At 42.8% G+C, this 27,702-nt stretch overlaps 9 protein-coding genes across 11 annotated transcripts; 6 read left to right on the top strand and 3 right to left on the bottom strand.

Annotated features, from left to right (window-relative positions):
- The first annotated feature begins 2,273 nt into the window (after positions 1 to 2,273).
- Positions 2,274 to 4,196, top strand: BCIN_02g00530 (hypothetical protein). Of its 2 annotated transcripts, none has more exons than XM_024691052.1 (2): positions 2,274 to 2,806; positions 2,960 to 4,196. In XM_024691052.1, the coding sequence occupies exons 1-2, from the start codon at positions 2,438 to 2,440 to the stop codon at positions 3,128 to 3,130; spliced, it is 540 nt and encodes a 179-aa protein (XP_024546822.1). In that variant the 5' UTR covers positions 2,274 to 2,437; the 3' UTR covers positions 3,131 to 4,196. The 2 variants fall into 2 exon arrangements, with proteins under 2 accessions (XP_024546822.1, XP_024546823.1); XM_024691053.1 differs by having other exon boundaries at positions 2,918 to 4,196.
- A 179-nt stretch (positions 4,197 to 4,375) lies between these two features.
- Positions 4,376 to 6,353, top strand: BCIN_02g00520 (hypothetical protein). The gene is made up of 4 exons (XM_024691051.1): positions 4,376 to 4,603; positions 4,656 to 5,354; positions 5,418 to 6,040; positions 6,099 to 6,353. Exons 2-4 carry the CDS (start codon positions 4,784 to 4,786, stop codon positions 6,117 to 6,119), a joined length of 1,215 nt encoding a protein of 404 aa, XP_024546821.1. The 5' UTR covers positions 4,376 to 4,603; positions 4,656 to 4,783; the 3' UTR covers positions 6,120 to 6,353.
- Positions 6,354 to 6,409: 56 nt separating this feature from the next.
- On the bottom strand, positions 6,410 to 8,475 carry BCIN_02g00510 (hypothetical protein). The gene is made up of 4 exons (XM_024691050.1): positions 8,232 to 8,475; positions 7,853 to 8,163; positions 6,641 to 7,775; positions 6,410 to 6,585 (listed from the first exon to the last, which is right to left on the bottom strand). The coding sequence occupies exons 1-4, from the start codon at positions 8,385 to 8,387 to the stop codon at positions 6,472 to 6,474; spliced, it is 1,716 nt and encodes a 571-aa protein (XP_024546820.1). The 5' UTR covers positions 8,388 to 8,475; the 3' UTR covers positions 6,410 to 6,471.
- Positions 8,476 to 10,606: 2,131 nt separating this feature from the next.
- On the bottom strand, positions 10,607 to 14,574 carry BCIN_02g00500 (hypothetical protein). 2 transcript variants are annotated; one of them, XM_024691049.1, is made up of 5 exons: positions 14,393 to 14,574; positions 14,041 to 14,340; positions 13,797 to 13,995; positions 13,165 to 13,714; positions 10,607 to 13,111 (listed from the first exon to the last, which is right to left on the bottom strand). In XM_024691049.1, exons 1-4 carry the CDS (start codon positions 14,500 to 14,502, stop codon positions 13,706 to 13,708), a joined length of 618 nt encoding a protein of 205 aa, XP_024546818.1. In that variant the 5' UTR covers positions 14,503 to 14,574; the 3' UTR covers positions 10,607 to 13,111; positions 13,165 to 13,705. The 2 variants fall into 2 exon arrangements, with proteins under 2 accessions (XP_024546818.1, XP_024546819.1); XM_024691048.1 differs by having other exon boundaries at positions 13,165 to 13,995.
- Positions 14,575 to 15,364: 790 nt separating this feature from the next.
- On the bottom strand, positions 15,365 to 16,434 carry BCIN_02g00490 (hypothetical protein). The gene is made up of 2 exons (XM_001555822.2): positions 16,108 to 16,434; positions 15,365 to 16,013 (listed from the first exon to the last, which is right to left on the bottom strand). The coding sequence occupies exons 1-2, from the start codon at positions 16,352 to 16,354 to the stop codon at positions 15,760 to 15,762; spliced, it is 501 nt and encodes a 166-aa protein (XP_001555872.1). The 5' UTR covers positions 16,355 to 16,434; the 3' UTR covers positions 15,365 to 15,759.
- Positions 16,435 to 16,540: 106 nt separating this feature from the next.
- Positions 16,541 to 17,968, top strand: BCIN_02g00480 (hypothetical protein). The gene is made up of 2 exons (XM_001555821.2): positions 16,541 to 16,957; positions 17,028 to 17,968. Exons 1-2 carry the CDS (start codon positions 16,690 to 16,692, stop codon positions 17,651 to 17,653), a joined length of 894 nt encoding a protein of 297 aa, XP_001555871.2. The 5' UTR covers positions 16,541 to 16,689; the 3' UTR covers positions 17,654 to 17,968.
- Positions 17,969 to 20,474: 2,506 nt separating this feature from the next.
- On the top strand, positions 20,475 to 22,488 carry BCIN_02g00470 (hypothetical protein). The gene is made up of 3 exons (XM_001555820.2): positions 20,475 to 21,213; positions 21,287 to 21,670; positions 21,721 to 22,488. Exons 1-3 carry the CDS (start codon positions 20,961 to 20,963, stop codon positions 21,966 to 21,968), a joined length of 885 nt encoding a protein of 294 aa, XP_001555870.1. The 5' UTR covers positions 20,475 to 20,960; the 3' UTR covers positions 21,969 to 22,488.
- A 644-nt stretch (positions 22,489 to 23,132) lies between these two features.
- BCIN_02g00460 (hypothetical protein) lies at positions 23,133 to 25,547 on the top strand. Its single transcript, XM_001555819.2, has 4 exons — positions 23,133 to 23,500; positions 23,550 to 23,700; positions 23,749 to 24,212; positions 24,258 to 25,547. Exons 1-4 carry the CDS (start codon positions 23,417 to 23,419, stop codon positions 25,152 to 25,154), a joined length of 1,596 nt encoding a protein of 531 aa, XP_001555869.1. The 5' UTR covers positions 23,133 to 23,416; the 3' UTR covers positions 25,155 to 25,547.
- Positions 25,548 to 26,541: 994 nt separating this feature from the next.
- Positions 26,542 to 27,186, top strand: BCIN_02g00450 (hypothetical protein). The gene has a single exon (XM_001555818.2). The coding sequence runs from the start codon at positions 26,586 to 26,588 to the stop codon at positions 27,000 to 27,002; it is 417 nt and encodes a 138-aa protein (XP_001555868.1). The 5' UTR covers positions 26,542 to 26,585; the 3' UTR covers positions 27,003 to 27,186.
- The last annotated feature ends 516 nt before the right edge of the window (positions 27,187 to 27,702 follow it).

Genomic DNA, 27,702 nt, shown 5'->3' with positions numbered 1-27,702 from the left:
TTCCTCCTACGAGCTTTACTTGGTAGTATCTCACTATTGTTAGATTTTCCGATTTGTTGTAGGTGGGTGTGGTAGGTAATATTCTTGCTCAGGTACGAGATTAGTGAAATGAAACCTCGAGGATTTATTCGTAGATCATGTTACAATAGTAGATCACCAATAATATACAGAGCCCGACACGATTGCTAGACAACATCTTCCTAGACATTTTTCCAACATCACCCACCGCCACCTTCGCCCGTGTCGTTTCTTTTTCTCACTGACTCGAACTGCGGAAATATCGCTATCGCTATCGGTTTCGGAATATCGTATTTTACGACGTGCAACAAAATCGTGTGATGGCGGATCTCATAGGTCCGCTTTCCGTCTTTGGGTCTAGATTTCCTCCTCTGCAATTCCCGATATTCCGTCCGTCCAACCATTCCACCAACACATACGGACTATTCCTACGTTCGCTCATTAGCATCTCCTCGCTATCCATTTATTTCAGCATCTAACGCCGTGTCTGCGGAATGTGGCGGTTTTACGACGTGCAACAAAAAAGATTCCGAGCGGAAGGAGTTTCATGAGTGCAGTGTGTGGGTACAAATAGCTAGAACCGCCACAATATTCATCCAAGCTGTTATCTTCGGGGTTTTCGCTATCAGCCAACTAAAAGTACTATCTGGCGATATCTCGCCTGATTCCCAACAACAAAGATCCCAATCCACCGTGTGAAGGAATCTCGGCAGATGTCCACGGAATTTGAAATTTCCTAGACTTGCAACAAAAGATTTTAAATGGTGTCTATAGGTGGGATTTGTTTCTTGGCTGGTGGGTATTCTCAAGTTTGTGAGGTTTCAAGGTCGGAGGATGAACAAACTTTGTTTGTTGAATTCCGTCGACAGGGAATTTTAGACTGGATGCTATCTATCCATTTCTTCTGGCCTGACACCAGATTTGATCCCACCATTTTCCGACGAAACTCACCGGAACACAGAATCTAACTTGCGGATGCTTTGCGGAATAGATTAACCTTAATTCTTTAATTTCCGCAAGTAGATCTACCATTTTCCCATAATCTACCTGCTCTCGTCGAAGCGACAACATCATCGTATCTCCGGTCCGTCCACCTCTTGGCTCGTGGCGGCGTCTACAACTCCGTCCAAGTTATGTCCGCATCGTCACAGCAAACCATCGTATATCGCGTCTCATGGGCGGAAATAGGTATTGGCGGAAATACCGATGCCGATTTGAGATGTGCAACAAAACGTCTTTTTCTTCATGCTTTTCGGGTAGCCGCCGCTAGGTCGGTTTCATGGCGGTTGTGGATGGGGTTTCGAATGATTAGTGGTGAACCTTATGTTTTTGCCGCTTCCGATCAATGAACATTGATGGAAGATTATTATACTTTGTCGGAATTCCGGAATTTCAGTCATGCATCATGATTCTTTGGGAATTCGATTTGGGAAACGGCTGGTCGTGGAATTGGCATGGTTGGGGACTCTGCAGTATAATCATTCCCTTTGATCTTGTGGTTCCGGATCTTCTGTTAAACATAATTCCTCATAGCTTTTTCCTCGCAACTCGTCGGATATTCAAAACGTCAACAAGCAAATCTTGCTTGCAATCTCTGTTGGTGGCAACGGTCTCTGTTGTTTTACGAGGCACAACGAGATGAAATTCCGGAGAGCAAGATATATCCTATTATCATGGAACTTGCGAGGAAGTCCGACGTGATTGAAACATTCATTCTTCCTTTGCGATATCAATTATCATTCCTATCATATGCTCTTTACTGGTTTTCACGATGGAGCGTGGCAATGCTCAGACTGGACTGGGGCAGCCTGGGAGCGACTGGTCTTGATTTGAACCGAACATCATCCATTTTACTGAGGTGGAGAATAATCGCTCTGAGAGTTTGGCAATAATTTTGACTACTTTAGTGAAATCACGATAACTTCTAGAGGTCATTCAGAAATATGTCAGCTTACGAGGTATGTCAGCCTAACAGGTAAGATTCTAAGCAGATAAGGTAAAAGTCTTTTAGCGCTGCAAGTGATCTATACTTCTGGAGTACCCTTCGCAGATCATCAATAGATTGGACAAAAAAAGACACATACTCCTGATATTGATTCGAGGGACCTCTTTTTTTATCAAAAGCGAGCGACGGCAGATGAGATTGACCAGGATTAACTGGTTGTAAGCTGTCGCTAAAATCTGAGCCAACATCAGTGTATCCATCGATCCAACCGTTGGGTTGGATACGGTAAGATTGTCGTTGGCTGTTCAGTGTCTCACAAACATCATCTGGAATTACTCGAGCGGATAAGAATGCTCCACCAACTTGCAGAGACATGATGTAAGGAGACAAGTCACTATGCTGATAACAAGTTCGCTCCAATTTCACTACCTGCTGCTCTACTTGTGGTAGGTACCTCGCACATTGTAGTACTATATGCGAAGTCATACTCATCTCGAATCTCTCATGAATCACCACATGGAAACCGGACACACATTCACCGAGAAGTCTCTCGGTACAACAACCATCTTTACCATCGACCCTCAAAATATTCAAATATATTATAGCACGAACTGCAAGGATTATGGGGTTCATCGTCTAAGAAAAAGAGCTTTCTATCCGCTTCTAGGAGATAGTGTTTTGAGTACTGATCGTATTGGGAACACTTCGGGCCTTGATTCGACCTATGTTTATAAGATTCAACGTGGCAATTTTCCTTCATTTGAAATACGTTTTCAAGAGTTCCTGAAGCATATTCTGAGAAATGGAACAACCGTGAACCTTAGCCCGTTGCTCGACGATTTGGTAAGTTGACCTCCTGCTTATATCGTACCCCCCATCAGGAATTGGTCTTTCAACCCGGCAACAACAGTTTTTGGACACATCCACTGAGTTTATTTTTGGCGAATCCGTCAGCGTTTTAGATGAATCTTCTGACGAAGCTTCTGGGTCTCATAGATTTCTCAACTCCTTCTATCATACTCAACGAGGTATCAGTATCCGATCTCAACTTCGCACTTTGTCATTCCTATATCAAGACCGTTGGGATTAAAAAAGAGAGCCTCGCCGTTCATAAATTTGTCGACGCACATATTGACAAGGCAATCGAGCTTCGCCGGGAATGTTTAGCTTCTAAAAAATCAGGCGCGGGTCCAGATTCGTGAATTTCAAGCGACGAAGAAGAAGATGATGATGATGAAAAACATCGCCATATTCTCCTCCACGAAATGGCCAAGGCGACAGATGATCGTCGAGAGCTCCGAAAGCAAACTTTGCAGGTATCCTTGGCCGGTCATGAAGCTACGGGTATTGAGGTTGGGAATGCAATCTTTTAGTTATGTAGGAATCAGAAGGTCTGGAAGACATTGAGGAGAGAGGTACTGGAAGGTATGAAGAAAGATGAAGAATTGACATTTGAGAGTTTGAAATGGATGAGATATCCACAATGGTTAACTAATGAGAATGCGTCTTCCCTTCATTTCCCAGTCGCTTTTTATCTGCTTCTAGCATAAAAGCGAAGTAAGTGATCCTAAGACCGAGACGCAACAACATCCCTTCGTCTCACCCCCATAGCCCCAACCATAACTCCCGGCGCTATCCGCGACACCATTTCCCCTCACGGAGGTGGTCCTTCAGGAACCTCCCCCATCCTGGTCAAAGCCGGTACTATCATTGCACCAAACAGTTTTGTATCCCATCGTCTAGCCCCTTGTTACGAACCCGATCCCGCAATCTTCAGACCAAAACGATGGGAACATCTGAGGCCGGGATGGAATTACTTACCTTTTGGGGGTGGAACGAGAATGTGTGCAGCAAGAAATTTAGGGTTGATCGAGATGGCATATGTGCTTGCGAGAATGGTACAGGAATGGAAAGGGGCGGAGTGTAGAGATGATGTTATGGAGTGGGTGGAGGAGATTAAGTTGAGTGTGGAGAGTAGAAATGGTGTTAAGGCTGGGGTGAAGTGGGCTTGAGGAGGGCTCTGGTGTGTTGTGGGAGGATGCGTGTGATCCTTTCGAAGCTTTTAGGCTTAAATCCGAAAATGAGTTCGCCAAACCTTGAATTTGCATGCGAGTGTTTGAAATTTTATAGAGTTCATTTGTGGCGTTTAGCGGTGAAGAAAATCAAACATTGCAAGATTACATACATACAATCTCTAAGCCCTCATATAGAAAATTCCATCTTCAGACATTCATAAACAACTTATTAGCATGAAACACTCAAAATACAAATCATGATATCGCCATCGTAAAAGTCCCGTGATACCCCTATACATCACATCAACAAGACCAAGCTTGAAGCTTAGTAAGCACTAAAGTCCCCAAATAATCATCTCCACAGCCGGAACCATTTGACGCGTCCTATTGATTCCACGGCCGTTTCATTATCATCATCAATTCTCTTCTGGTATCTTGAGGTCTGCTGATCTCTTTGTTGCATTTTATCGGGTGCATATCTGGGCATTCCTGTTATCGATCGCTCTTTACATTGTGCTTTGGTGGCTTGCTCTTTCGGCTTTCGGAATTCACGCTTTGTCAAAGTTTGTGATCCCGTGAGAATTGGATCTTTTGGATATCTAGATTTTTTTTAGATTGCGTTTTCGTATGTACTAGTCTGACTTCTAATATGACAACTAAGATGCTGACAGAGGCAGATTGACATCGTTTTGATTTAGTCTCACGGATCTCCCGTTTTTCATATATATATATATCACGTGATACAAATTTCTCCATCTTGGCTATATTCTACACCTGCTTGGAACCTTCCCGGGCTTAATCAAGCATGTCTCATCAGGTATCACGCGATCTTCCAGACTTCCTGCAAAATTCGCCTTACCTCCCAATCTTAAATTTTGATATCGACGAACCACCCCCTCCTAAAGCGGCTAGACCAAGTATCGCGCAAATACTCCGGTCAAGACCTGTACGAACAGCTATACCCATCGTTATCTGTGGACTCATCATACTATTATTACTACCTCATGGAACACGCAAAGCAAAAGAATTGCATCTACAGTATAAAACTCCTGCGTGTTTGAAACAGGCTCCTGTTGTTGTGGAGCCCCTGACGGGTAACGAGACAGCAATTGAGTGGGATAAATACGCATACATTACATATGCAACCTCGAAAGATCATTTGTGTAATGCGTTGATGATGTTTGAGTCATTGAACACGCTACGGAGCAAAGCTAAAAGAGTATTGATATATCCTCAACTATGGAAAGATGAGTGGGTTGAGGATGTCAACGGGAAAGGTATGGAGATTATTACTCAGATGCTGATCCAGGCGAGAGATGATTACAAAGTGGAATTGAGGAATGTGGAGATTTTGAAGCATAGACATAGTCTAGAAGGTAACAAATCTCATTATTACCCCGCATCAAAACATGAGATCATTAAACGCTAATGCAAAATAGACGAATGGGCGGAGAGTTACACCAAACTTCTAGCTTTCAATCAGACGTCCTACGAGAGACTTCTCGTTCTAGATTCCGATTCCATTGTTCTGAAATCCATGGATGAATTATTCCTTGCTCCAATGTCAAACTCAACACAACTCCTCGCACCACGAGCATACTGGCTCGATGCCGGAGGAGTCCCTCAATTAGCATCCCACATAATGCTCATCAAACCATCCACAACAGAATTCGAGCGGCTTAAAAGCGAGGTCCGAAAAGCTGAAGTGGGTATCTACGACATGGATATCATTAATTCCGTCCTCACTAAACAAAAAGACTCCTGTGGTTTAATAGACCATCAAATATATTCGCTTCTCACAGGAGAATTCAGAAGACCCGTCACTAAACATAAGGGTTTCTGGGGAAAAGGACACGAAAATGATATATGGGATCCAGTGCAAGTATTCCGCAAATCAAAATTTGTACATTTCAGCGATTGGCCTTTGAGAAAACCGTGGCAATTGGAAGATTTGGGGTGGATCGGAAAGGGGCCAACGTGTGTTCCAGTGCCGGAAGGTGATGATTGTAGGGCAAGAGATATTTGGGAGGGATTGTATGAAGATTTTAGGGAGAGGAGAGTGGTAAGATTTTTGTCTAGTGGTGGCGGTTGAAATGTTTGTTGACTAACTTTTTTGATAGGGAATTTGCGGATTGGATTAATTGGGATTGGGTATTTGATTTGCTAACTAGTTGTGTGTAAAAAATTTGGATAGAGAATTATAGATTGAATGGCGTTTGATGAGCATTATCTAATTTGGATATAGAGTCATGTACGGGAATTAAGTTTCGTTTCACTTGTCTGCAACAATTTCCGCGCTCTTTGAATGTGTCTCATTACTTGAATGTCGTAGTAGAGATTTAAGGGGTTCGAATCTATAGACAATTGTTTAGGTAAGTGGATCTTATTTTTCTCATAGAGTTTTAGGATCGATAAGATCAATGGTAGTAGATAGATAGTTATATTATATGCTACTTAGAAATCACTATGCCCTTCCCCCATCATCCGATCGACCTATTGACCACGACCTCGGTGACCACCATATCCCTCACGACCACGAGAACCACCGCGGCTTCCGTTGCCACCTTGGTGGTTTGAACCACGATGATTGGCATTGAAATCCACAAGCTGCGTTTTTATGTTAACATCAATTCATCAGTATTTCAAGGGCTATTCAATCCACCAATTGCTTCTGGATCTCTTCCTTGGCTAGCTCAATGCCTTTTTCTGTACCGTTGTACAGACCGATCTCACAATTTCTCTCGCCGACGTATGCCTTTTGACTAGGCACGATCTCAAGATTGGCCTTGACAGCTAGATCCGTAAGAAGCTCGTTGTTGCGATACGTCAATCTACCCATGTGCTGGGTGGGCACCTGGATAGCATCGTGCTTGAGGTTTTTCCCCTTGCCATCTTTCAAGGGAGGAGCAAAAGAGACGAAGCTGAACTTCGGAGGGTTGGCATTCCATCGGTTAGCGCCACAGCTGGAAACGCCTTCTCCGGCCCGAGCTAGGTCAACTTCGCCCTCAAACTCAGTTCTTTTCTTCTGCTGGCTCTGGGTCAGACCATTGTGTATGGCGGGGCGGAAGGTCAAATCGCTGGGCATCTCTCCAGCCGGAAACTTCATACACTCCGTCTTCACAACGAAGAAGACTTCCTCCACACTCGGCACTCCAGGGACGAGAGTGTTGAGGGCAATCTCTTCATCTTTCCCATGAAGTACGCCCATGATGTCGATTCCTCCGCCTCCGATTCCAGATCCGTAAGCGCAGGAATCTTCATCCTCGCCGTGCCGCCAATCCCAGGTGTCGTAATTACATTTGTACTTACACGTACCGATGAAATTTGCGCATCGGAACGCAAGGCGAGGAAAGATTTCCTCGGAATGGCGACGGAAGAATTTGACAAGCACCCCGATGCATATTTTGTCCCCGAAGTAAAGAATGTCGACATATGGGTTGTAATATGTCCATGGGCGCTCTTCGTTTTGGCGGTAGGGATAGTTCGCCGGAAAATTGTTGAGGTATCGTTTTTCGTAGAGACGTTGTGCTTCCGCACGCGATTCTCGAGTAGCCTGCAAGATGGCCGGGACTTTTTGCCCAGGAGTACTGATGTGCCATGTACGATGATTGAATTGGCGCAAATCATTGGGATCAGAGGTGTCGATAGAATCGTAGACGCCACCTGGTGGGCGTGGGAAGTCTGGATGCAATACGACTTCCTGAATGCGAGGCGAGGAACGGGCGGCGATGTTCCAGATCTTGAATCGTAGCTCAGCTGTGAGCTTTGGGAAGAGTGTGAATTCTGTGAGAGGCTTACTGATGGGTTGTTAGTACTGGTGTGTGTGAAAGGGAAAGGCTAGCAAGTGATATGAGAATAGGAAACATATACGTACCTAACCTTTTCCAAATCCAGCTTCTCCAAACGATCGGCGATCTCGTCGAGAGATTCTCCGTCGATGTTAACGCCCCTATCGGGACTTTGATGGATATGAGCCCCAGAAACTGCGTCCTGGGTATCTTCTTCGACACGGAGACCGAAGGCTTGCTTCTTCCTATATTTGCCTGTGCCTGTGAATTTTGATTGCGCAGGCATAGAGAAAGCCGCCAAGGGGGTAATGTCGTTCAGGTCGACCTTGATCCACTTTTTCTTTTTGCCCTTGCCTTTGCCCTTGGGGGCGGTTGTTTGGGCAGGGGTCTCTGTGTTCTGTCGAGGGTGTTAGTTAGGTCTTTGAAGAAGGTGGTATGGGGATTAGTAAGACAATAGAGACATACTTTTGATAGACCTCTTTCGTTAGTGGTAGTGCCCATATTGGAGGGTTCAATTGGGTTCTGTCCCTTGGGGGGTACAGATCCCTTGGAAGGTCCGCCTGGACCTCTTTGGGCTGTTTGGGGTGCATTGGGAGAGAATTGGTTGTTGTTGAAAGACATTTTTAAGGTTTTATGTCTGACTTGGTGATTTGAATAGTTGTTACCGTGATTCCTTGAGGAGATTTATTGAAAATTGAGAAGTTGTTACTGAGATATCTCGAAAATAAATTGAAAGAAGTCAAAGAAACGAGCTGCGGTTGAAGTGTTGAAGATATTTTTCTGAATCGAAAGTAAGTAGATCTATTGAAGTTAAACTGAAAATATGATGATTTTTTTTAGAATTTTAGAAAAGTAGAAAGTTCAACAGGAACCCTCTATTACTTTGGAAGCCCAGCAAAAAGACGCTAGTGATACCAAATTCAAATTTAGCGGGTTTTAATATAGCCAGCTATTACTTTGACTGTATTGAACCTCGGTTATTTACGTCAATACCGGCTTATTCGTAGTTGTTCCATTGGTTCGGATATGAATTTGTGAAGGTGAATTTACTTGTTGAATAGTTCAGAGATATATTCATCGAATAATAAGAAAGTTGACTCTAATAATTGATGTATAAGCAGTGAATCCTTTCTGGATGGATGACTGGAACCGGATAAGGACTGGCTTATACGATTGCAGAAAAACAAGGGTGTTTTATAATTTTTCCAGCATATGTGTACTTCATGGTAGAACTTTCGCATTCGTCCACTTATTCACATATCATTCACGATTTGCATGAGCGAATTGCACAAGGGGATGTTAGAGTGCTTGATTTTGTTTTGTATGTTGTCAATCACGGCTGCTAAATGGTTTTAAAAGTTCAGATGTCGAATGACAATCTGATTTGCTCGTGCTGTTTGTGCAACTAATTTGGGATTGTTTCAAACAAACTCACGTAGAACTGACCCATAGAATCCTGTAAATTACTGGAATCGAATAACTTCAATTTGAAGTCCCTAAGTAGCTAAAAGACTCATGTTATTGAATCAAAGAATCATGTTCATTGGGTTAATGGTGTATGGAATATCATGACATATAGTTCTAAGTAATCGATTTTACATCCCGTTATTCATTTGTATTTCAGAGGAACAAACGTTGAAACCAAGTCATCAGAATCTCCTATTTTTCCCCTATTGTATAAATCAGTCTGTGAGGACAACATGCTAGAAAAGAAAGCATTGGCAAGTATCCATCGGTATTAGCATACGATTCTCAGTTTGACGTGTCTACCTCATAAATACAGTTTAGATCATCTTGCTCACATTGTTTTACGAAACTGAGACTAGGCTAGGTTAATCTTCGCTTAATTCCACAAATTACTAGAAACCAAGATCTTTAAGCTGTGTCAAAAGACTTGTCTAACTTCTCAACATCAATCACCATTAAGAGTATGATTTCAGTGAGTGGCATTCAACCAGTTTCAACAGAATTGAGTACATAATTCTCGATTCGTACTACTGGCTCTTGTAAATGTTTTGTGGGCAGGCTATCTGACCATACTCTTTTAACATTCCGAGATGTTTGGTAATATGGAAATTGGAAGTGGGATGATCCCCGGGCGACACGAAACCATGGAATTTCACTCCAATCAAGGCATAATTTCCAAATCTTATGATTTGCATATTTTTCTACTTGTCAAACATTCTTCTTTCAAATGCTCATTCCATGGACTCCCAAGAATGCTTTCCAAACGAAAGTGAACAGAATGAGAGATCATTCGAAGCGAGTTAGACGAGAGAGGGCTACAAGATACCAAGAAGATCAGTGCTATTATGGAGTGATAAAAGCACGTCTCTGTATAAAGAATAAAGTAAAAGATGTCCTTCTTACAATGCCCAAGAGGGCTCTGATTGATTCTCTATGATAGGATCTGCGGATCTTTCAACATGGCCGCTGGAGAGAATTGTACGAAAACCAATCACGAGATGATTAATGCTTTGATTCTAGCCCTGTTTTATGGATTATGACTGTTGTTTTGCTTAAAGTATGCTACTGTGTATTTTCAACTTGCTTATGATATCAGTAGATCAATCTTCTCAGTATATCCTGCATGCAACTTATTGCGTCTCCTATTTGAATGTGTCAACTTTAGTTTCGATCTCTTCGACTGGAGTATCATAGTGAATGCTAGATTTCTATAGATTCCTCAAAATGCGCGGAGTGGTATAAGATAAGGTGCCAAACATGACCACATCAGTTCATGAAGTCACGAGTAGTTTACAATTGAATCTTAAAGTAGATGGTTCAGCTTGATTGGTTTTGGCAATTAAATATCACGAGCTTGTTGAATCGACAGAGGATCAAGGGGAGTGACTAAATTTTGTAGAAAGCTTGCTGTATCATACTATCATAATCGCGCATTAGCCGTCAGTATTTTTGTAAAGAAAAAAGTTTGGATAATGCAAATACAAAGATATGGATCTCGTCCAATAAAAAGCAGACATTATCTGGCAGCCGTCGCTGGCTAAACATTGATTACATGCCCATCTATCTCCAAAAAGCCTCCCATCACAGGTAGCGCTCTTCAACTCTGCATGAGGGAAATTCATGTACCTTCTAAGAGCCCTGGCCATCTTTTCCGGATATGTCCTTCAGCTTCAGGTGGAATGTCAATCTTCATATCAGCGTATTTCCCCACCAGAAGTTTCACTACTCCCTCATGATCACACCATTCATTCTCTGGACACAACCAATAGTCCACTTCGCGCTTGAGATCAACTTTATTTGTATCAAGAATTTGCTTCACAACTGCCTCGCAGCCTGCAGCAGCTGCCATCCAGAATGGTGTCATGCCTTTCTCGTCTTTATGACTGAGATCAACTTTACCTGCATCAAGCAGCAATTTCATTATGCTTTCATGTCTCTGGAGACAAGCATAGGAAAATGGTGATAGACCCACGTCATCTTGGTAGCCGACATCAATCTTCCCTGTATCCAGAAGTAGCTTTACGATCGATTCGCGACCAGAATCAGCAGCATGGGAGATGGGTGGTCGGTGATACTTATCAACAGCATTAACATCAACTGAATTTGTACTAAGAAGCAGCTTTACCATAGATTCATTGCCGCTTTCAGCAGCATGTGAAATTGGTGTTCTGCACTTGTGATCACTTTTATTGATGTCCACCGCATCTGTATTGAGTAGTAGCTTCACTATTGATTCGTGTCCATAGTAAACAGCACCGAATAGTGGTGTTTTACCAAACTTATCAGTTTCATCGATCTCGACTTTGCCTGTATCAAGCAAAAGCTTCACCATCTTCTCGTGCCCGTTATTAGCCGCCCAATATAGTGGCGTTCGATCATCATAATCTTTACAATCGGGATCCACTTTGCCTGTATCAAGCAAAAGCTTCACTATCTTCTCGTGCCCCTTCCTAGCCGCCCAACATAGTAGCGTTCGATCATCATAATCTTTACAATCGATCTCGACTTTGCCTGTATCAAGCAAAATCTTCACCACCTTCTCGTGCTCGTTATCAGCCGCCCAATATAGTGGCGTTCGATTCTTAGAATCTTTACAATCGATCTCGACTTTGCCTGTATCAAGCAAAAGCTTTACCACCTTCTCATGCCCGTTCTCAGCCGCAAGAGACAATGGTGTTCGACCATTAGAATCTTTACGATTGATCCCGACTTTGCCTGTATCAAGCAAAAGCTTTACCAAATTCTCATTACCAGATCTAGCCGCCGAATGAAACGGCGTCTGACCTCTGGAACCTCTTAAATTGACATTCACTTTGCCTGTATCAAGCAAAAGCTTCACCACCTTCTCGTGCCCGTTATTAGCCGCCCAATATAGTGGCGTTCGATTATCACAATCTTTCCAATCGGGATCCACTTTGCCTGTATCAAGCAAAAGCTTCACCACCTTCTCATATCCCTTTTCCGCCGCAAAAAAGAGTGGCGTTCGACCCGGATTAACAGTATTGGAATCAAAATAGAAACCTCTTTCCTGGCTAGACCTGCCCCTTGAATCGACTTCTAGTTTTCCCGAATAAAGCAACAGCTGTATAACAGTTTCCAGTCCAAAGAGTGCTGTTATGTGCATTCCTGTCAATCCTCTACTCAAGAACTGGCCATAATAAGAGGGTGAAGACTCGGGAATTGAGCCCTGGCAGACATATAATTCTACTGGATAATTACAATTCATTAACTGCCATGATGCGCCAACTTTTAGCTGGTTTTCGAGAAATCTTAAAAGCGCTCGCTCTAATATTTTCTCTGAAATTGAAGCCTTGCAAGCGTGAAGCCCCCAAAACTTTGCGGCATACATGGACAATCGATTAGACCGTACCCGTTTCACGAAGTCTTGGGAGGTTTGACAAAAGCCAGTATTGAAAGTTTCGAATGATAGATATGTAACGCAAATTGTAGTAATAAAGGTTTCTGCATTAGGGAACCACTCATCTCGTGTTCGCTCAAAGTATTCTTGTGTGGTATAATGAACCAAGCGGATTATTTTGCCTTCGTCATCAACAGTCACTAGTCCAGCGCATACAGAAATCATTGTGCTAATTTCAGTAAAGTTTTCTCGGTCAAGCTCCGTCTCGTTGATCTCCACTGCAATAGCGTCTTGAAGTTCTGCTGTCGTAAGAGGCCTTTTTGCAAAAGTAATCCACGAAAGAACCTGCTTCGCAAGATCTCTCTCATCATCCAGCTGACCTTCAATTCTTTCCATAGCATCTTTGTATGCATCTTTGTAAGCGTCGGTTCCAGTTGGGAGCATATTCAAAGCGTTTCGCATAGCTTTTGGAGACTTTTTGCCTTTTAATGAATCAAAGTTAAGTCGAGCAAGCAGAAACCTTGAAAGTATTTAGGTAAGCGATATTCGTCAGGGTTTGGATGAGTTACATACATTCCATCGATTGCTTTAATAATTTTAGATTTGATCTCATTTTGCAAGTCCTTGCTGTTACGTACATATTCAGGTAACTGCGACATACGACCATCTAAGTATATTTCCACATCTGTATCACTGGCGCGAATTTCCAATCGCATAGAGTTATCAAACATTTCTTCGATATCGGGAATATGTCTCGAGGTTGCGAAAAGACTTAGTTGGCATGTTTCTTGAAGATGGAAAACTTCTGATAGAAAGTCCATTCGACAACCATCGGCCATTTGACATTCATCGAGAGCATCGATAACAATAAATACCCTGGAATACAAATCGGTAACAGACTTGAGGGCACTAGAGATTTCTTTTTTCGATGGACGATACTGCCTGGGCGAGTGTAGATCAAACATATCTTTCACTGCACCTGGCAGTGAAGACTGATATCGGGAGAGCTGCTTGAGAAGACTTAATAGTAAGTCATCAATCTTTTGGTCATGTTGGCGTTTGAAGTTGCAATACAGGTATGCGATTCCAATACTTTTGTCGTTTCGGAAGCGGTTCATGAGTTCTTCAATAACAATTGATGTGAGCATCGTTTTGCCTGCGCCAGGGATACCCGGACAGAACAATTTCTGACTATCAGAACTTACCCATTCTATGAAAACTGGCGAATCTAGAAGCCATTGTCCTGTGTCTGCTTGCCGCTTTGTGATGAAATCATGCTGTTGAGATGTATGATCGATTGGGGTAAGCCAATTCAGAATCGCTAAACATTCCTTATTGAGTTCTCGATCATCTTGTCGTTCATGAAACTGGTCTGCGCTGTTCTTTATCTCATGTAGCGTTTTACTAGATAACATTAGCTGGATACTCAAATACGAGGGAAGTGATTACTTGGTGAATTTCCCTCGAAATGCATTCAGAAAAGCAACATTTGTTGTAATGCGACTTCGAAGCTCTTTGATGTCATCCGGCTCCCATTGAAATCGTTTCCAAATCCTTTTCGCCTTATAACCCACGCCTCTAGAGTCGGATCTCAATTCGCCATATGTGCTCAACAGTCGTTGCAACTTCTCAAGAACATCTCGACAACCGTCGACGATTTCTTTGAGTTCACTTTCTTGTTTGGTATCGAGGTCTGGCAATGAAAGCTCGTCTTCGATATCCTGAAGTACAATGGAGAGGCTTCGCACCCTGCAGGATTCAATAAGCTTTTGTGATTTAAATCGTAATCAGACCCACATACTCGAGCGATATATCCTTAAATTGACTTGGAGCATCAGCAAAATCTTTTCGTATCTTCCTGGCAAGCTCGATCACCGCGAGGATGTCGCCTATACCAAAACCAAAACTCATGTTGATATTGATTGATGCACAATCTCATGTGGAGAATGGCATGGCGAGAAACATCTACATCGTATATAAATCAATCGATAGAACACGGCTGAGGCAAACTTTGCGGACGTGTTGGGTTTGACTCGCATAGCTAAGCCATAGTGAAGTGCATAGAACACTTTTTGATTGGTTGTTGCTGGTATTGATTCGGTATAGATTGAAGAACACGTCAAGTGTCCATCATAGTTGGGTACCAATGTAACCCTACTACTTAGATAATCTCGCGGCCTTCCCTTTCAGCGAAACCTGGCTGTCACGCATCAAACCCACTGAGAATGCGAGACGAGACATCTTCAGAATTGCTCATTACTTATTTGACCATTTAGGACGTAAATCTCCATGCACACCCGACCAAATCCACTGGATCGAGCAAACACTCTAGAATATCAGCTCCATAGACTCCTACCACATACTTTGTAGAGGCGTGATTGATTTTATCCGGCCACAAGTCCAGACATAAGCTGGATTTTATTGGACCTAATCAAGTCACATTCTAAGTTGCAGGCTTACAGAACAATTCTGGCGCCCCTTCCTCTGGGATCTAACTCGACCACTCTTGATTTTCCTTCAATTCAGTCTGCGCCTTGCATCTCTGCTTTTGAATTAGCAAGTGTCGTTGTATAGCTAGCTAGTTAGTGGTTATCTTATCTCTGACCCACCTGACTGCATTTTCGACACTGACTTGCATCTAGTCATCTTCTCGTAGTCGTTTTTTGAGGCTGTTCGCCCTTCGAAACACAAGACCTAGCGAAGGGGAACGAATTTTCAAAATAGGCAATGGTAACAGCTAAAATCAGCATGCTCATACTCACGCAGGTCTTAATGGAGAACTTCTGTAATAGCCTGCACATTGTCTTCACCTTGAAACTTCTGAACATTTGGATGTGTAGAATATTTGTCAAGTCCATATAAATGTTGCTAATTAATCTATATGACGTTCATATGTCCATGCTGTACACCCCGTATTCATGTCCTGTCACCTAGTTCCGAACGATATTTAATTCGATACACTTGCAAAACTCCCTTTTCTTGTTGAGTATTCCGTATATGTGGATCGGCTCTAGTCTCATATTACAAGCCATGCGGCTGTGAGAGTGGCATCAGGAAGTAAAGCTTCTCCCCGAAGTGACCTGGGAATCATTACATGGGCCAGTATATATACCACAGCCTCTCTCGAATCAATGAATACAGAATTCAAGACCTCATCCACAGAAAGCCTTACAATCCAAGCATTCTCCTACATCCGTCGCGGACCTTCTGCTCATATTCTGCCCTATGCTCTCTCCATTGCTTGGCAGCTTCTACGTTTGCCGGACTCTCGTCATTTGGTTCCGCCAACATACTCATTACACTTATTAATATTTTCTCGACACTTTGGATAGGTGACCATCGCTCCGATGCATGTTCATAGTGATTTGGGTCGTCTCCAGCCGGGTGGAGAATAGATATGCAAACAAGACCGCTTGGGTAGACTAGTAATAGCACGGATTAGCATTGCACACTCTAAGCTACGATGTGTTCCACATCGTTAATGTCGGGGTACAGAAAAAGAGAAGAAGAACCAACCATTGGGGTGCCAAACTTCTCCAAGAAATCTCATACTCGGCGGTGAAAGTGGATAGTCTTTGGGAAACTGCAACTCAGCAGCGAATACTCCCCCTTCGAATGGCGTACCCTCCGGTCCTTCTATTAAAGCCTCCCAGCAAAGTAAGTCATCTTCTGTCACCGGACCTGCGGTAATACCGTCTGGTGGATTATTTGTAAGGGCGCGATATTCCTGGAGAAGACGACGCTGTGCAGTAGCTGAAGCCATATTTTATTGCTTGGGTTGTTGGATTGAATCGTGGGGGTGAGATAAGATATAGGTCGAAGATGGTTGGGATCCCCGGAGACAATGGGAAGTTGTGGCGGTCTGGAGGTGTGGCGGTGTGGCTGAAAGATGAAGCTAAAATTGAGCCCCGAAACTCTTAGCGTCGCAATGATCACTATAACCTACCCCGCCATGCCGGTGAATACCCGTTCAAAATCCGCTTTGAGTCCATTTACTATTCTCTATCACTTCACTACATAGCCACGTATTAATCGAGGCTTCATCAAGAAATACTTATTATACTTCGATAAACTTGCGACCAATATTAGCTCCCAATCATGTCTGCGACTCAAACCCCACTCAAGATTGGATACGTCCCTGAGCACTTCTCTACCCCTCTTTACTTTGCGCAAAAGCATTTCGGTCTTGAAGCCGAATTGATCCCATTCCCATCTGGCACTGGGCATATGATTACATCTATACGTTCGGGAGAAATCGATGTAGGTATTGGTCTCACTGAAGGTTGGGTAGCTGGATTGGGGAAATCTGATGTGGAAGGAGATGGAGGATATAGAATTGTCGGGACTTATGTTGAAACGCCATTGTGTACGTCTTTCCCTTCCTCGGGCACATTTGTTCCAAGTGTGATAGTAGCAGATTGATTGAACAAAAATAGGCTGGGCAATCTCTACCGGCGCAAACAGACCGCTAAACAGCATCGCACATCTAAAGAACGGCAAAATTGGGGTTTCAAGAATTGGCAGTGGGAGCTATGTGATGGGATTCGTTTTGGCAGATGAGCAGGGCTGGCTCAATGAAAACCAATCGTCAGAGGGACCATTCGAGGTCGTTCCTCTACAGACTTTCGAGAAATTGCGCAATGGTGTGAACGATAGTACAGTGGATTTCTTCATGTGGGAACATTTTACCTCCAAACGATACTATGATAATGGAGAGATTAAGCGTATTGGGGAAATATATACACCATGGAGCAGTTGGAAAATTGTTGCCAGCACAAAAGTCCTTCAAAACAAGGAAGATAAGAGGTTGGACGATTTGTTTGAGAAAATCGACAAGGGAGTGAGATATTTCGAGAAGAACCAGGCCGAGGCGGTGAAATATATCAGCACTTCGTTGGACTATAGCGAGGAGGATGCAAAGGAATGGTTGAAAACTGTCAGATTTGCAAGTGCCACAAAGAACGTAGATGTAGCAGTCATTCAGAAGACTGTGACTACTTTGCAGAAGGCTAAAGTGCTAGGAGATGACGGTATGTCTGCAGAACAGATGATTATTCAATAATATTGTGCGCATGTTGTTTGGAGATTTGTTTCTAGTTTAGAAATGAGGTCATGGTTATCACTGCTACACATCACCAAAATCACATTGTTCGATGTTTGTTGGAAGACAGCAATTCAATGAGCTTGCTTCTCCTTACAAGTCTTTATTCCGTGACTTAGCACTTTCTATCTAAAAATCTCACGCCTGAGAAAGTGCTGAGCAAAATGAGCTAAGCAAGACTCAAAGTCACCCATTTTTATCGATTGTAGCTCAACCGAATGTTGACCCTTTTCAAGAGGTGGGTTGCCATAAAAAGTGCCTAAATTCAATGTCCCACTATCCGTTGTCTTCAAGAGTATTTACAACCCTCGCAGCCAAAATTATGGCAGAGAGTTCATTGTCGTGGACGGATATTTTGATCGGGCACTTAGTTTTCTCATAAGGCGTTCTTCAACTTCTGTGCAAGGAATTGGTTTGTAACCTGGATTGAATTGACAGTCGGCTTGGGAATGCCGAAGTAGCTATGTCACTTACTTCAAATCCAGTGCAAGACGTGAGCAAACGACTTCGTTGTAAGGGTAACAGATGAGATCACAGGACTTCGCTATAGTTTCGACTTCTCATGTGACCACAAAACGGGTTTAGAGTTCCATCAAGCACTATCGTGTTGCATTGCTTCACCGATCGAGGCCACGTTGTGACCGTTCCACTGTACTTATTTGCACAGGCTTTGGAAGTCGAATTGAAGTATCGGGAGATGGGTGTAGAAGGTATATCAGATTCCAGGATTTTGCATACAGAGATGAAGTACTATGTACATCCGAAAGGAGGATGTTCAGCGTGGATTGAACGGTGATCAGGATGGATTGTTGTACAATCTCATGGGCAAAATACCTCATGATCAGTCACTCGAATGCTTCATGAGGGTGCCATCCTTCTCAATAGTAGACAAAGAGTTGTTCAGATAATCTGAGCGAAAGAAGACAAAATGTTCAGGGATTCAAAACATAGAAATGAGGCATATCAGAGGACACGGGAGCCAAAAAGGTCATGGATTACGAAACAAACGAACGCTATGCGGGATTCCACGAATGTATTCGGGCCGTAATATCGAAAACAGTTTCTTTCGAGCGGTGTATCGCATTCGGATATGACGTGGCTATTCGGGGCGGAGCAAATGAGTCCTCGGAAAGCTCATTGTAGGGCGGAGCGGCCTGGGGCGGCGTCGGAGCTTCTCGTTTGAGTAAGTCTGGTGTGGTTTCAAGGGTGTGGGGTCGCGGGGCAGGTGGGGGTGTGGGTGTGGGTCATATTCTAGATTTTAGTCGACAGCGGGATCTAGAAGTATCGACTGATTATTTATTCGTGATATGTGAATGTGTTGAGAAGATGTGTGAGGGAGAGGGAATTTGGTTGATGATGTAGGAATTAGGGAGAGTCTTGTTACATCACTAGATCTGGAAATTTTGGGGAGAGATAACCGCAGTCAAGAGAGACTCATAATTGCGTGTTCATTTTGGTTTCAATGATTACAAGTTTCAATGGAATTTCTGCTTTCTAGGGTGCAGAATCTGTGTATGTAAATCCCTGACTTGATCTTACAGCTATTCTATCTAGCTCTTCTTGTGTTAGGCAATGTTTCGAGTGTTGCTCGAACTTTACTAGAACAGGTTCTCTCCGTGGGAATTGGTAGGCGGAAAAGAGATTGATTCTCTATCATGGAGACCTTTGTGTGTCGGCAATCTTGCCTAAAAGTTAATCGTCAGTGGATCCTAGACTCGCCATTGATCGCTTACAGTGAGTATAGTAAGTAACCCAAGCACGTGGAATGAATGGCTTCTAGGCTTTTAGCCTCACTTGTTGTGGGAAGAGTGAACGAATCACATTTTTTGTGAGGATGGGGTTGTGATGAATATTCTCCACCACGATCTTATTATACCAGTTCGCGTTACCAGCACTGTTTTCTGGGACCAAAGCCTGGTAGCATCATTTATCGTCTCGTGGAAACCTTTTTTTGTGTACATTTTGTGGTTTTTTTAACGGATGCTAACGACGCGAAGAAAAGCACTGCAATGTGGCTCCATGCGTCGTTTCTTGCAGTTATCGAGTGCAGTGTAGCTATAAGAAGAGATACTAGACCTTCTATAGGGATATCAGACCACCGGTCAGACTAAATCCTGAGAGAGCATTGTAGATTGACTGTGCCGCAGACTTCTGAGCTAAGCCTTGCCGATCTCCGTAAGATTTCTTCGGAAAGTACTTTTCAACAGTTGGTACTAATGCGGCAGCAAAACTATAAGTTTAGTTGCATGTACTATCCATGCTACCTTTTATTCTTTCTTCCACTTGCTCTCATTCTGCATTGTGAGTATTGCCCATCCCTTTTTGATATCATCCATCCATCTTAAATACTTTGGGGTTTTCAGCAGGTATCAAGAGATGCTTTGTGATCTTTGATCGATAAGCTATCTAGCTTTTACAAAATTTCGCTTGCATGTTCTGTTCCCTAGTGCAACCAGAAGCCTGTCTAATGCATCCCACTCGCTAGCTTCCCTATTTACCGGCACAATTCATTTAATTAATGCCTATCTCGTTTTCTGGCTGCAATCACTGGATTTCGGAAGCACATTGTGAGACCTTGAGACCATTAGTGTGATGCGAAAAATCTCTTCATACCTGCCTCTTCCGGACCTAGAGACAAAATGATAACCGGATTTGTTCGCGAAACGAAGAAATGATAAAGTGCGGAGAATTGAATGCATTGATCACGAAATGATGCTAAACTTAAAGATGAGATATAGTTAGTAGCGGCAATGTGGGGTTAGCCTCAGGGGTAATCAACTCCGAAGAATTCCCATCATTTTCCTTAATAACAAACATGACATCAATATTTCTCTTTCAACTACCTCTGTCGGCGGGATCTCCATATGGAGGTCATCCGCAAAAGCTCTTTTCGATGAAGACACCTTGCAGAATAGCAGGATGTATCAACTACTGTCTACTAGTGTACTGTGACGGACAAATGCGGCATTTACTACCCCTCCTCCCACTTTCAGCTGCATGATAATTGGTCTACACACCTTACAATGCATACATTTCGCACGATCGCTCCACCCATGCCCTGACAATCTTCCTTGCTAAGATGGCACATGCTGGTACGACATGTCTACTGTGCGACCCCACCATCCACGCATGTGAATAGCATCCTCCATATCTACTTCCGTATCTGCCACCTTTGTTTGCTCTCAAAACACAAGTTCATCTCATCAACTCTACTCCTCCTCAGTACACATCATTTCCTCTCACATTTCAAACATATCAAATCGCAATAATGGCCGGCGAAGCAATGAATGACGGAAAGTTCAAGCACAACCTCACTGAGGCTCCCACCTATACATCCAAGGTACTGCCCATGTTTTCGCTGAAAGGACGAACTGCCATCGTATCTGGTGCAGGAGCGGGTATCGGACTCGCTGTCGCGCATGCGCTCGCCGAAGCTGGAGCTAATGTCGCTATCTGGTACAATAGCAACAAGAAGGCTATCCAAGAGGCGGAGAAAATTGAAAAGGAATATGGTGTCACTTGTAAGTACTCTTACTTACTGGAATCAGCCAGAGTCATGTAGCGACTATTGTTAACCGCCATACGATCAAATAGGTAAAGCATACCAAGTCAATGTTACCTCGTACGAAGCCGTGGAGCAGGCTGTCAACACCGCCGTAACTGATCTCAATGGGCGTCTCGACATCTTCATCGCAAACTCTGGAATTCCATGGATCCAAGGTCCTGCCCTTGACGGAGAACTCGATCATTACAAGAAGGTTGTAACAACAGATTTGGATGGAACATTTTATTGTGCCCGTGCTGCAGGTCAACATTGGCGCAGACAGAAGAAGGAGGGCACCACTCTTGACGGAAAGAAGTTGGAAGGATTTAAGTATGGAAGCTTTGTAGCAACCGCAAGTATGAGTGGGCACATTGTCAATATTCCACAGTTGCAAGCTGCATACAATGCTGCAAAGGCCGGTGTCATCCATTTATGTTCGTACACACCTCATTTTTCTGTCCACGGAATGCTAACTCAATCACAGGTAAATCTCTCGCAGTAGAATGGGTGGGATTTGCGCGCTCCAACACCGTCTCCCCTGGTTATATTGCGACGGAGATCTCTGAATTTTGTCCGCCTGAGACCAAGGCTACTTGGAAAGATAAGATTCCTATGGGCAGAGAAGGAGAGTCGCATGAGTTGAAGGGCGCATTTCTTTTCCTTGCCAGTGATGCCTCAAGCTACTGCACTGGAACTGATATCATTTGTGATGGTGGTTACTGTTTACCATAAGGAAATAAAGACGATGGATGATTGATGAGGTGTTCAGGGTTTGGAAATATTGGGATAGATTAGACACCGTTGCTACGGTATGAAATGGAACTTTGAGAATACAATGATAGCCTCCTTACTATGATTGGCAATTAGAACTCTCCTTGCTTGGGTGCGAAATTTAAATAATTTTTGCGGAAATACCAAATTTTTGGATAGCTTCAATCACCACCTACAGAACCCCACTCTACATTTTGACACGTCTGACAGCTGTCATAGATGTGCAACAAACAACAACCCCGCCCACTAAAATCCACTTTTAGGTATTTGACAGCTGTCGCAGACGTGCAACAAAATGTTTCTTTTGTATTTGTTGTGTTCTAATGGATTTTGACACGTTTTGAAACATATGCTGTGGTTTTCTGGAGAATTCTCAGATCGATCGAAATGAAGGGGCGTTACCGAGGTATGGGAAAGAGTTGGAGGAGAGAGTTGGAGGAGCGAGCGCAACTTTGTAATATATGTTGGGGTCGCTTTGACATTTTTATATCGTTGCTGAATCCTTCTCGGATTTATCCTAGGGCTGTCGCACTTGTTTTTAGATAGGAAATTATCTTGATGTGAATTTCCCATGGGGTAGCAATTACACTTTTGTGGAGGATGTCCGCTCTCCACAACAAGGAAAGGAATTGCCGCTAACTAACCTGGTTCGCCCGCAGAGAAAATATCTTCGTCAATTTTCCCCACAACAATTTTGTTCCACACTTCATTCAGCAATTTCCAATCTCTTGCATAGTTTTTCTTGCTTGAGGCTGAATTGTGTTTTTCGAAGGTTTGTCGGCGAATGGATTCTCGTGAAAGCAACTACAATGAGACTAGCGTCTCTTTATCACTAATACGCACATTACCAATACGCACATTACCAATACGCAAAACGTCTCCGCACCTGCTCCTTTTACGGTAGTTCAAGGTTTCCTTCGGCTTTGTACTGTGCAATTACGACATCAAATTTCAATGTGCGGGAGGAATCCGTGTTCCTAAAGTGTAGGTGCAGTAGTTTCATGTCTCTTTGTTAGATCCTTCGATGTGTTTCTCGGCTATCGTCGGACAGCCCAAGAGAAATCACGGGTGAACCATACATTAGTCGTACCTCAGCCGGGAAGGTTCCGTGCAGTGTCGATTATTGTGTTACCTTCTAATGTCAATTCGAACACCTCATAATGTTTCTTTCTTCATGACTACTTCATGGCTTTTTCTTGATTCTTCACAATCACTGAGCATCAATCGTGCGCAGAATCATAGTTGATGAATGCATGAGATCAAGACAGTGAATACACTTAATCCAATTGAGCACATCTCGTGATCTATAACGAAAGCATTGCCATAGCTGCATGTGAGTTAAATACTTAAGTTGCGATTTCCACAACTCTGAGAGTCGTTACTCTGTACATCATCATACTTTCGCAGCTATGGTCGAACTACCATCGACGTCTTTTATCCTAAGCGGAACCCTTCGGGCTCTAGTTTTCGCAACAACTATTACCGCAGTATACGTAAGTTGCCCTTGCATGATGCAAGTAATTCAAGCTGACCGCATCGTAGCTCACCACTATCACAATTTATCGTCTGACATTTCATCCCCTCGCAAAATATCCTGGTCCATTCTTAGCTAAGATTACGGATTGGTACTCAGTATACCACGCATGGAAAGGCGACAGGCATCTCGAGTTCTACAGGTGCCATGAGAAATATGGTAAATAGTTTCATTCGTAGAGAGAGCTGAATGATGCTAATTTTTTAGGTCCGGTGTTTCGATATGGACCTGATAGTCTTTCAATCAATTCCAACACGGCTTTGAAAACTATCTATGGCCACAAGTCAAATGTAAAGAAGTCTCAATTCTACTCGGTATTTCCTCCAACGAAGGATACTTTCAACACTCACAGCAGCATCGATAAAGCCAGTCATGCAAGAAAACGAAGAGTTTTGTCTCATGCATTCTCAGACAATGCCATCAAGACAATGGAGAAGTACATTTTAGGCAATGTCAGAACTTTCTGTAACAATCTGGGTCAACCAAAAGCATCAGCAGAGAAGTCGACTGGTGGATGGAGTGTTGCTCAAAACATGTCTGATTGGTGTAACTACTTAACTTTTGATGTTATGGGTGATCTTTGTTTCGGTAAAGCATTCGAGATGTTGGAAAATGCTTCGAATCGTCACGTGATTGATCTTATTGGAAACGCTGCTCACACTCACTTGATTGTAAGTACCAAATTTATGTCTCTAAGCACACTACTAACTTATTAGACTGGTACATATCCGATTATCAAGACCATTGGCTTGAGCAAGATTCTCTTCCGAAAGATTTATGCTCAAAGAATGAAGTATATGGCCTACAGTAGAGCTCAAGCCGCCGAAAGAACCAAGATCGGACTTGATACCGACCGAAAGGATTTCTTCTACTATCTCCTCAATGCTCGTGATGCAGAGACAGGACAAGGGTTCACGACACCAGAACTCTGGGGCGAGAGCAATTTGCTCATTATTGCTGGATCTGATACCACTTCCACGGCTCTCTCTGCTGCTTTCTTCTACTTGGTGCACAATCCCGATAAGCTAGAGATTCTTACGAAAGAAATTATGTCCACCTTCTCTGATGTCGAAGAAATTCATTCAAGTCCCACACTCAATAGTTGCGCTTACCTTCGAGCAGTCGTAGATGAATCAATGCGGCTCTCACCACCCGTCGGTGGCATTCTTCCCCGTGAAGTTCTCCCAGGCGGTATCGATATTGATGGTCTGCATATTCCAGCCGGCTATGTAGTTGGAACTCCTCACTACACCATTCATCACAACCCAGCCTACTACCCATCTCCTTTTACATTTCTCCCCGAACGTTGGATTCCGTCCTCTTCGCCGCAGGTCACAAAAGATTCGGTAGCACTCGCTCAAAGTGCTTTCTGTCCTTTCAGCATCGGTCCTAGAGGATGTATTGGAAAGGGCGTAGCATATGTTGAGCTCATGACTAGTTTGGCCAGAGTAGTATTCATGTATGAGATGAGGATAGCAGAGGGATATACCGTCGGAGAAGGGAGTGAAGAAATGGAAGTCAGCAGACGGAGGAAAGAAGAATACCAACTCAAAGATAGTTTTACAAGTATGAAGGATGGTCCTTATGTTGAGTTCAGAGCGAGAGCTAAGTGAGAGGTGGCGGAGCTCGGAGGACGGAGGATTATAGCCTTGCATTTTATGGCGGATTACTGGCATTTGAGTCTCTGTGCAGTTTTTATTTTATGTCAAGGACTTTCAGCGGCTTTACTTGAAGTAATTAAAGAAAATTCAAGTTGCATGATATGTGAGTCCAAGTCAGTGAGGTCAGACCCTGAAATGAGTATTCGATAAGAACCGAAGCCCGCAAGCAAACTATGTGATATTTAGGGCAAATATGTGATTGTCATTGCCGGTTTGGGCTAACCGTTAGTTGTCAAGACACTGATTTATTCTATTTATTTACATCTAGTCATAACATGCACATTCAGTAATGTGATCGAAAAACAAGTTTAAGGTCTCTTTCATATACTTGAATATGAAACCTCAAATGTGCGAAAAGAGCTTTCTATTCATAATCGTGGAAGGAGTGATGCGTGTTCTGGCGAATTTACTCCCAACTCTGAGTACACAATCGTGATTAGGGCACGTTTTAGCCAGCAGTACTGTAGTTGGCTGGACGGGATAAATGCGGTATTGGGTGGACTTATTTGGTACGGCAAACTACTCTCATGCCCTAATACTGGAAGATAATCTTTTCCCATACCCCATAGATTTTGTAAAAGATTCTGTATTCAAATGGATATGTTCTAGTCATTTAAGGCTAGATTATACTTTTGTCAAGATCATATTGTAGAATCTACTTTCCTGTCATAGAATATATGGTTCCGTCTATTCCACCCATTCTACTGCAGAGTTTGCTTTTCCATTATAAATCTATGATAGGTTTTATTATAAAATCTGACATGAAATCCAAAAGATACAAAAGTAAAACAAGTGTAAATTTTAGGACATATGAGTAATTTGCCTTATTTAGCTGTATAAGGCCAGCATTGACACAATTACTTAGGAAAATTCAAAAGAAACAGCGAGTTGGGATATACACTCAATTCCCACCAACTTTAGTGACATCTAAGCTTCAATACAATCAGAACTTGCAGAAAATTTTGCAGTTACACTGACAAGTCCGGATTACAGTTCTTATTTTTCATTGGAATCGTCCCTGTCGGCAGCTCAATCTAGTACAGGCATATTTACAACCGGAAGTCAGCAAACGTTCAATAGTTCAATTAGCATTACACAATTGCCATCTCCACCAGAATCAATCCGCACACTCTCTAAAAGCACAGAATTATATTCGTCATTATCTAGAGTAACTACTTCTGGTATACTTCCAATAGCCACAGGATCAGTCCTGAACTTGTCAAGCTCTTCTATTCCACACACATTAATTTCAACTTCCAACACTCCTAATTCAACATCAACTGGGTCCCTAATTGCAAATGTAACTTTATCTTCTGGACCATTGTCTAGCAAAAATTTAGGACTTATCATCAGGCAGTATCCTTCTGCCAGCTCCCAATCAACATGTTTCAAATGAATTTCTGGCATAAAGCAGACGAGAACAAGAAATCTACCGGAAACCTGTGGTACATGTACGTCAACAAATTGGTAGATATCAATTTAAGTCATGTGGACTTGTGCCAAACCAGTGGATTCGTTTCTGTTCAGGACCAAAATATCACAAGTGGTGATCCTCTTCCAAGTCCTATCCCGTATCCTGGAGGAAGCTTTACCCTTCCTTCCAAGAGCCCAAGAGCTTGTTGCTACTATAAGGGCGATCGATCGGCTGTGGGCGATTTCTTCTGTCCGGGAAAGTCGACTGTATTCTGCCAGGAAAATGTGGGCGAAGCACAAGCCGTCTGTGATGCCAATACTAGTATTTACCGGATGATTCTTTGCGGCTTGGGAAACCAGTTTGAAATTTCTCATTTTGCTTCATGATTCTCAAGCGATTATTACCTCTGTCGATTTTCAATTCTTTTTATGCCCTGAATTTTCTTTAGACCTTTTTATGTTGGCTTTATGTAGTTGAAGTCCAAGCTAGTTTTCCTCAGTCTGGGTTTCATTTTGGTATCCAGATTTTGCTATTGAAAGTTTATGTGCTTAATTTTGTTTCTCGGATTTATGATAGTAGACAGTCATTACGATTGTTACAAAATTCATGTTGTGGGATTTCTTGCGTGGCATTATCTGTTTTATTAGGGTTAGATTTTTTCTTTCTTCAATATACTTAGCTAGACAATAATGTCGCAATCTTTTCTATATTGATCATTCCCTGGATGTTTTTTTTGCTGTCTAGTAGAATCAAAGATAACTGAACTTTCGATTCATCACCTAAAAAAATAAAAAGGTGATGTTCGATAGGAAGCAACAAATAATTTCTCCAATTTCATTTTTTTTTCTTCCACCAAAAATGAAATCGATTGAATGATAGACGAAGTCAACAAACGCATCGGGGATTGAAATATGACGGCTATTATCTTTGATTCTAACGGTCTAGGCACCCTTAACTGGAGTTTAAATGATGTATGTGCCTTTATTAATATTTTTCTTGCAATTTTGGTTGGTTCAAACCTAGGGGGAAACTATGAGCTAGGAATTGTCCTGATTTTTGTCGGTGCCAGAGACATCATTGACGTGA

Source organism: Botrytis cinerea, chromosome 2, assembly GCF_000143535.2.
Source record: "Botrytis cinerea B05.10 chromosome 2, complete sequence".
Taxonomy (NCBI): domain Eukaryota; kingdom Fungi; phylum Ascomycota; class Leotiomycetes; order Helotiales; family Sclerotiniaceae; genus Botrytis; species Botrytis cinerea.
Note: the sequence above shows the minus strand (reverse complement) of the source record. Positions and strands in the feature narration are given on the sequence as shown.

What these genes read in the sequence shown, in the direction of transcription:
- BCIN_02g00530 (XM_024691052.1), top strand. Translation starts at nt 2,438, where the DNA reads ATGCGAAGTCATACTCATCTCGAATCTCTCATGAATCACCACATGGAA. An exon ending in GCCCGTTGCTCGACGATTTG is followed by an intron (nt 2,807 to 2,959) that starts GTAAGTTGACCT and finishes TGGGTCTCATAG; the next exon opens with ATTTCTCAACTCCTTCTATC.
- BCIN_02g00520 (XM_024691051.1), top strand. Translation starts at nt 4,784, where the DNA reads ATGTCTCATCAGGTATCACGCGATCTTCCAGACTTCCTGCAAAATTCG. An exon ending in GCATAGACATAGTCTAGAAG is followed by an intron (nt 5,355 to 5,417) that starts GTAACAAATCTC and finishes AATGCAAAATAG; the next exon opens with ACGAATGGGCGGAGAGTTAC. An exon ending in ATTTTAGGGAGAGGAGAGTG is followed by an intron (nt 6,041 to 6,098) that starts GTAAGATTTTTG and finishes CTTTTTTGATAG; the next exon opens with GGAATTTGCGGATTGGATTA.
- BCIN_02g00510 (XM_024691050.1), bottom strand. Translation starts at nt 8,387, where the DNA reads ATGTCTTTCAACAACAACCAATTCTCTCCCAATGCACCCCAAACAGCC. An exon ending in ACGAAAGAGGTCTATCAAAA is followed by an intron (nt 8,164 to 8,231) that starts GTATGTCTCTAT and finishes CACCCTCGACAG; the next exon opens with AACACAGAGACCCCTGCCCA. An exon ending in CTGGATTTGGAAAAGGTTAG is followed by an intron (nt 7,776 to 7,852) that starts GTACGTATATGT and finishes ACAACCCATCAG; the next exon opens with TAAGCCTCTCACAGAATTCA.
- BCIN_02g00500 (XM_024691048.1), bottom strand. Translation starts at nt 14,502, where the DNA reads ATGAGTTTTGGTTTTGGTATAGGCGACATCCTCGCGGTGATCGAGCTT. An exon ending in TTTCGAGGGAAATTCACCAA is followed by an intron (nt 13,996 to 14,040) that starts GTAATCACTTCC and finishes AATGTTATCTAG; the next exon opens with TAAAACGCTACATGAGATAA. An exon ending in ATTAAAGCAATCGATGGAAT is followed by an intron (nt 13,112 to 13,164) that starts GTATGTAACTCA and finishes AATACTTTCAAG; the next exon opens with GTTTCTGCTTGCTCGACTTA.
- BCIN_02g00490 (XM_001555822.2), bottom strand. Translation starts at nt 16,354, where the DNA reads ATGGCTTCAGCTACTGCACAGCGTCGTCTTCTCCAGGAATATCGCGCC. An exon ending in AGAAGTTTGGCACCCCAATG is followed by an intron (nt 16,014 to 16,107) that starts GTTGGTTCTTCT and finishes TGCTATTACTAG; the next exon opens with TCTACCCAAGCGGTCTTGTT.
- BCIN_02g00480 (XM_001555821.2), top strand. Translation starts at nt 16,690, where the DNA reads ATGTCTGCGACTCAAACCCCACTCAAGATTGGATACGTCCCTGAGCAC. An exon ending in TTATGTTGAAACGCCATTGT is followed by an intron (nt 16,958 to 17,027) that starts GTACGTCTTTCC and finishes GAACAAAAATAG; the next exon opens with GCTGGGCAATCTCTACCGGC.
- BCIN_02g00470 (XM_001555820.2), top strand. Translation starts at nt 20,961, where the DNA reads ATGGCCGGCGAAGCAATGAATGACGGAAAGTTCAAGCACAACCTCACT. An exon ending in AAAGGAATATGGTGTCACTT is followed by an intron (nt 21,214 to 21,286) that starts GTAAGTACTCTT and finishes ACGATCAAATAG; the next exon opens with GTAAAGCATACCAAGTCAAT. An exon ending in GGCCGGTGTCATCCATTTAT is followed by an intron (nt 21,671 to 21,720) that starts GTTCGTACACAC and finishes ACTCAATCACAG; the next exon opens with GTAAATCTCTCGCAGTAGAA.
- BCIN_02g00460 (XM_001555819.2), top strand. Translation starts at nt 23,417, where the DNA reads ATGGTCGAACTACCATCGACGTCTTTTATCCTAAGCGGAACCCTTCGG. An exon ending in CAGGTGCCATGAGAAATATG is followed by an intron (nt 23,701 to 23,748) that starts GTAAATAGTTTC and finishes CTAATTTTTTAG; the next exon opens with GTCCGGTGTTTCGATATGGA. An exon ending in CTGCTCACACTCACTTGATT is followed by an intron (nt 24,213 to 24,257) that starts GTAAGTACCAAA and finishes CTAACTTATTAG; the next exon opens with ACTGGTACATATCCGATTAT.
- BCIN_02g00450 (XM_001555818.2), top strand. Translation starts at nt 26,586, where the DNA reads ATGTTTCAAATGAATTTCTGGCATAAAGCAGACGAGAACAAGAAATCT.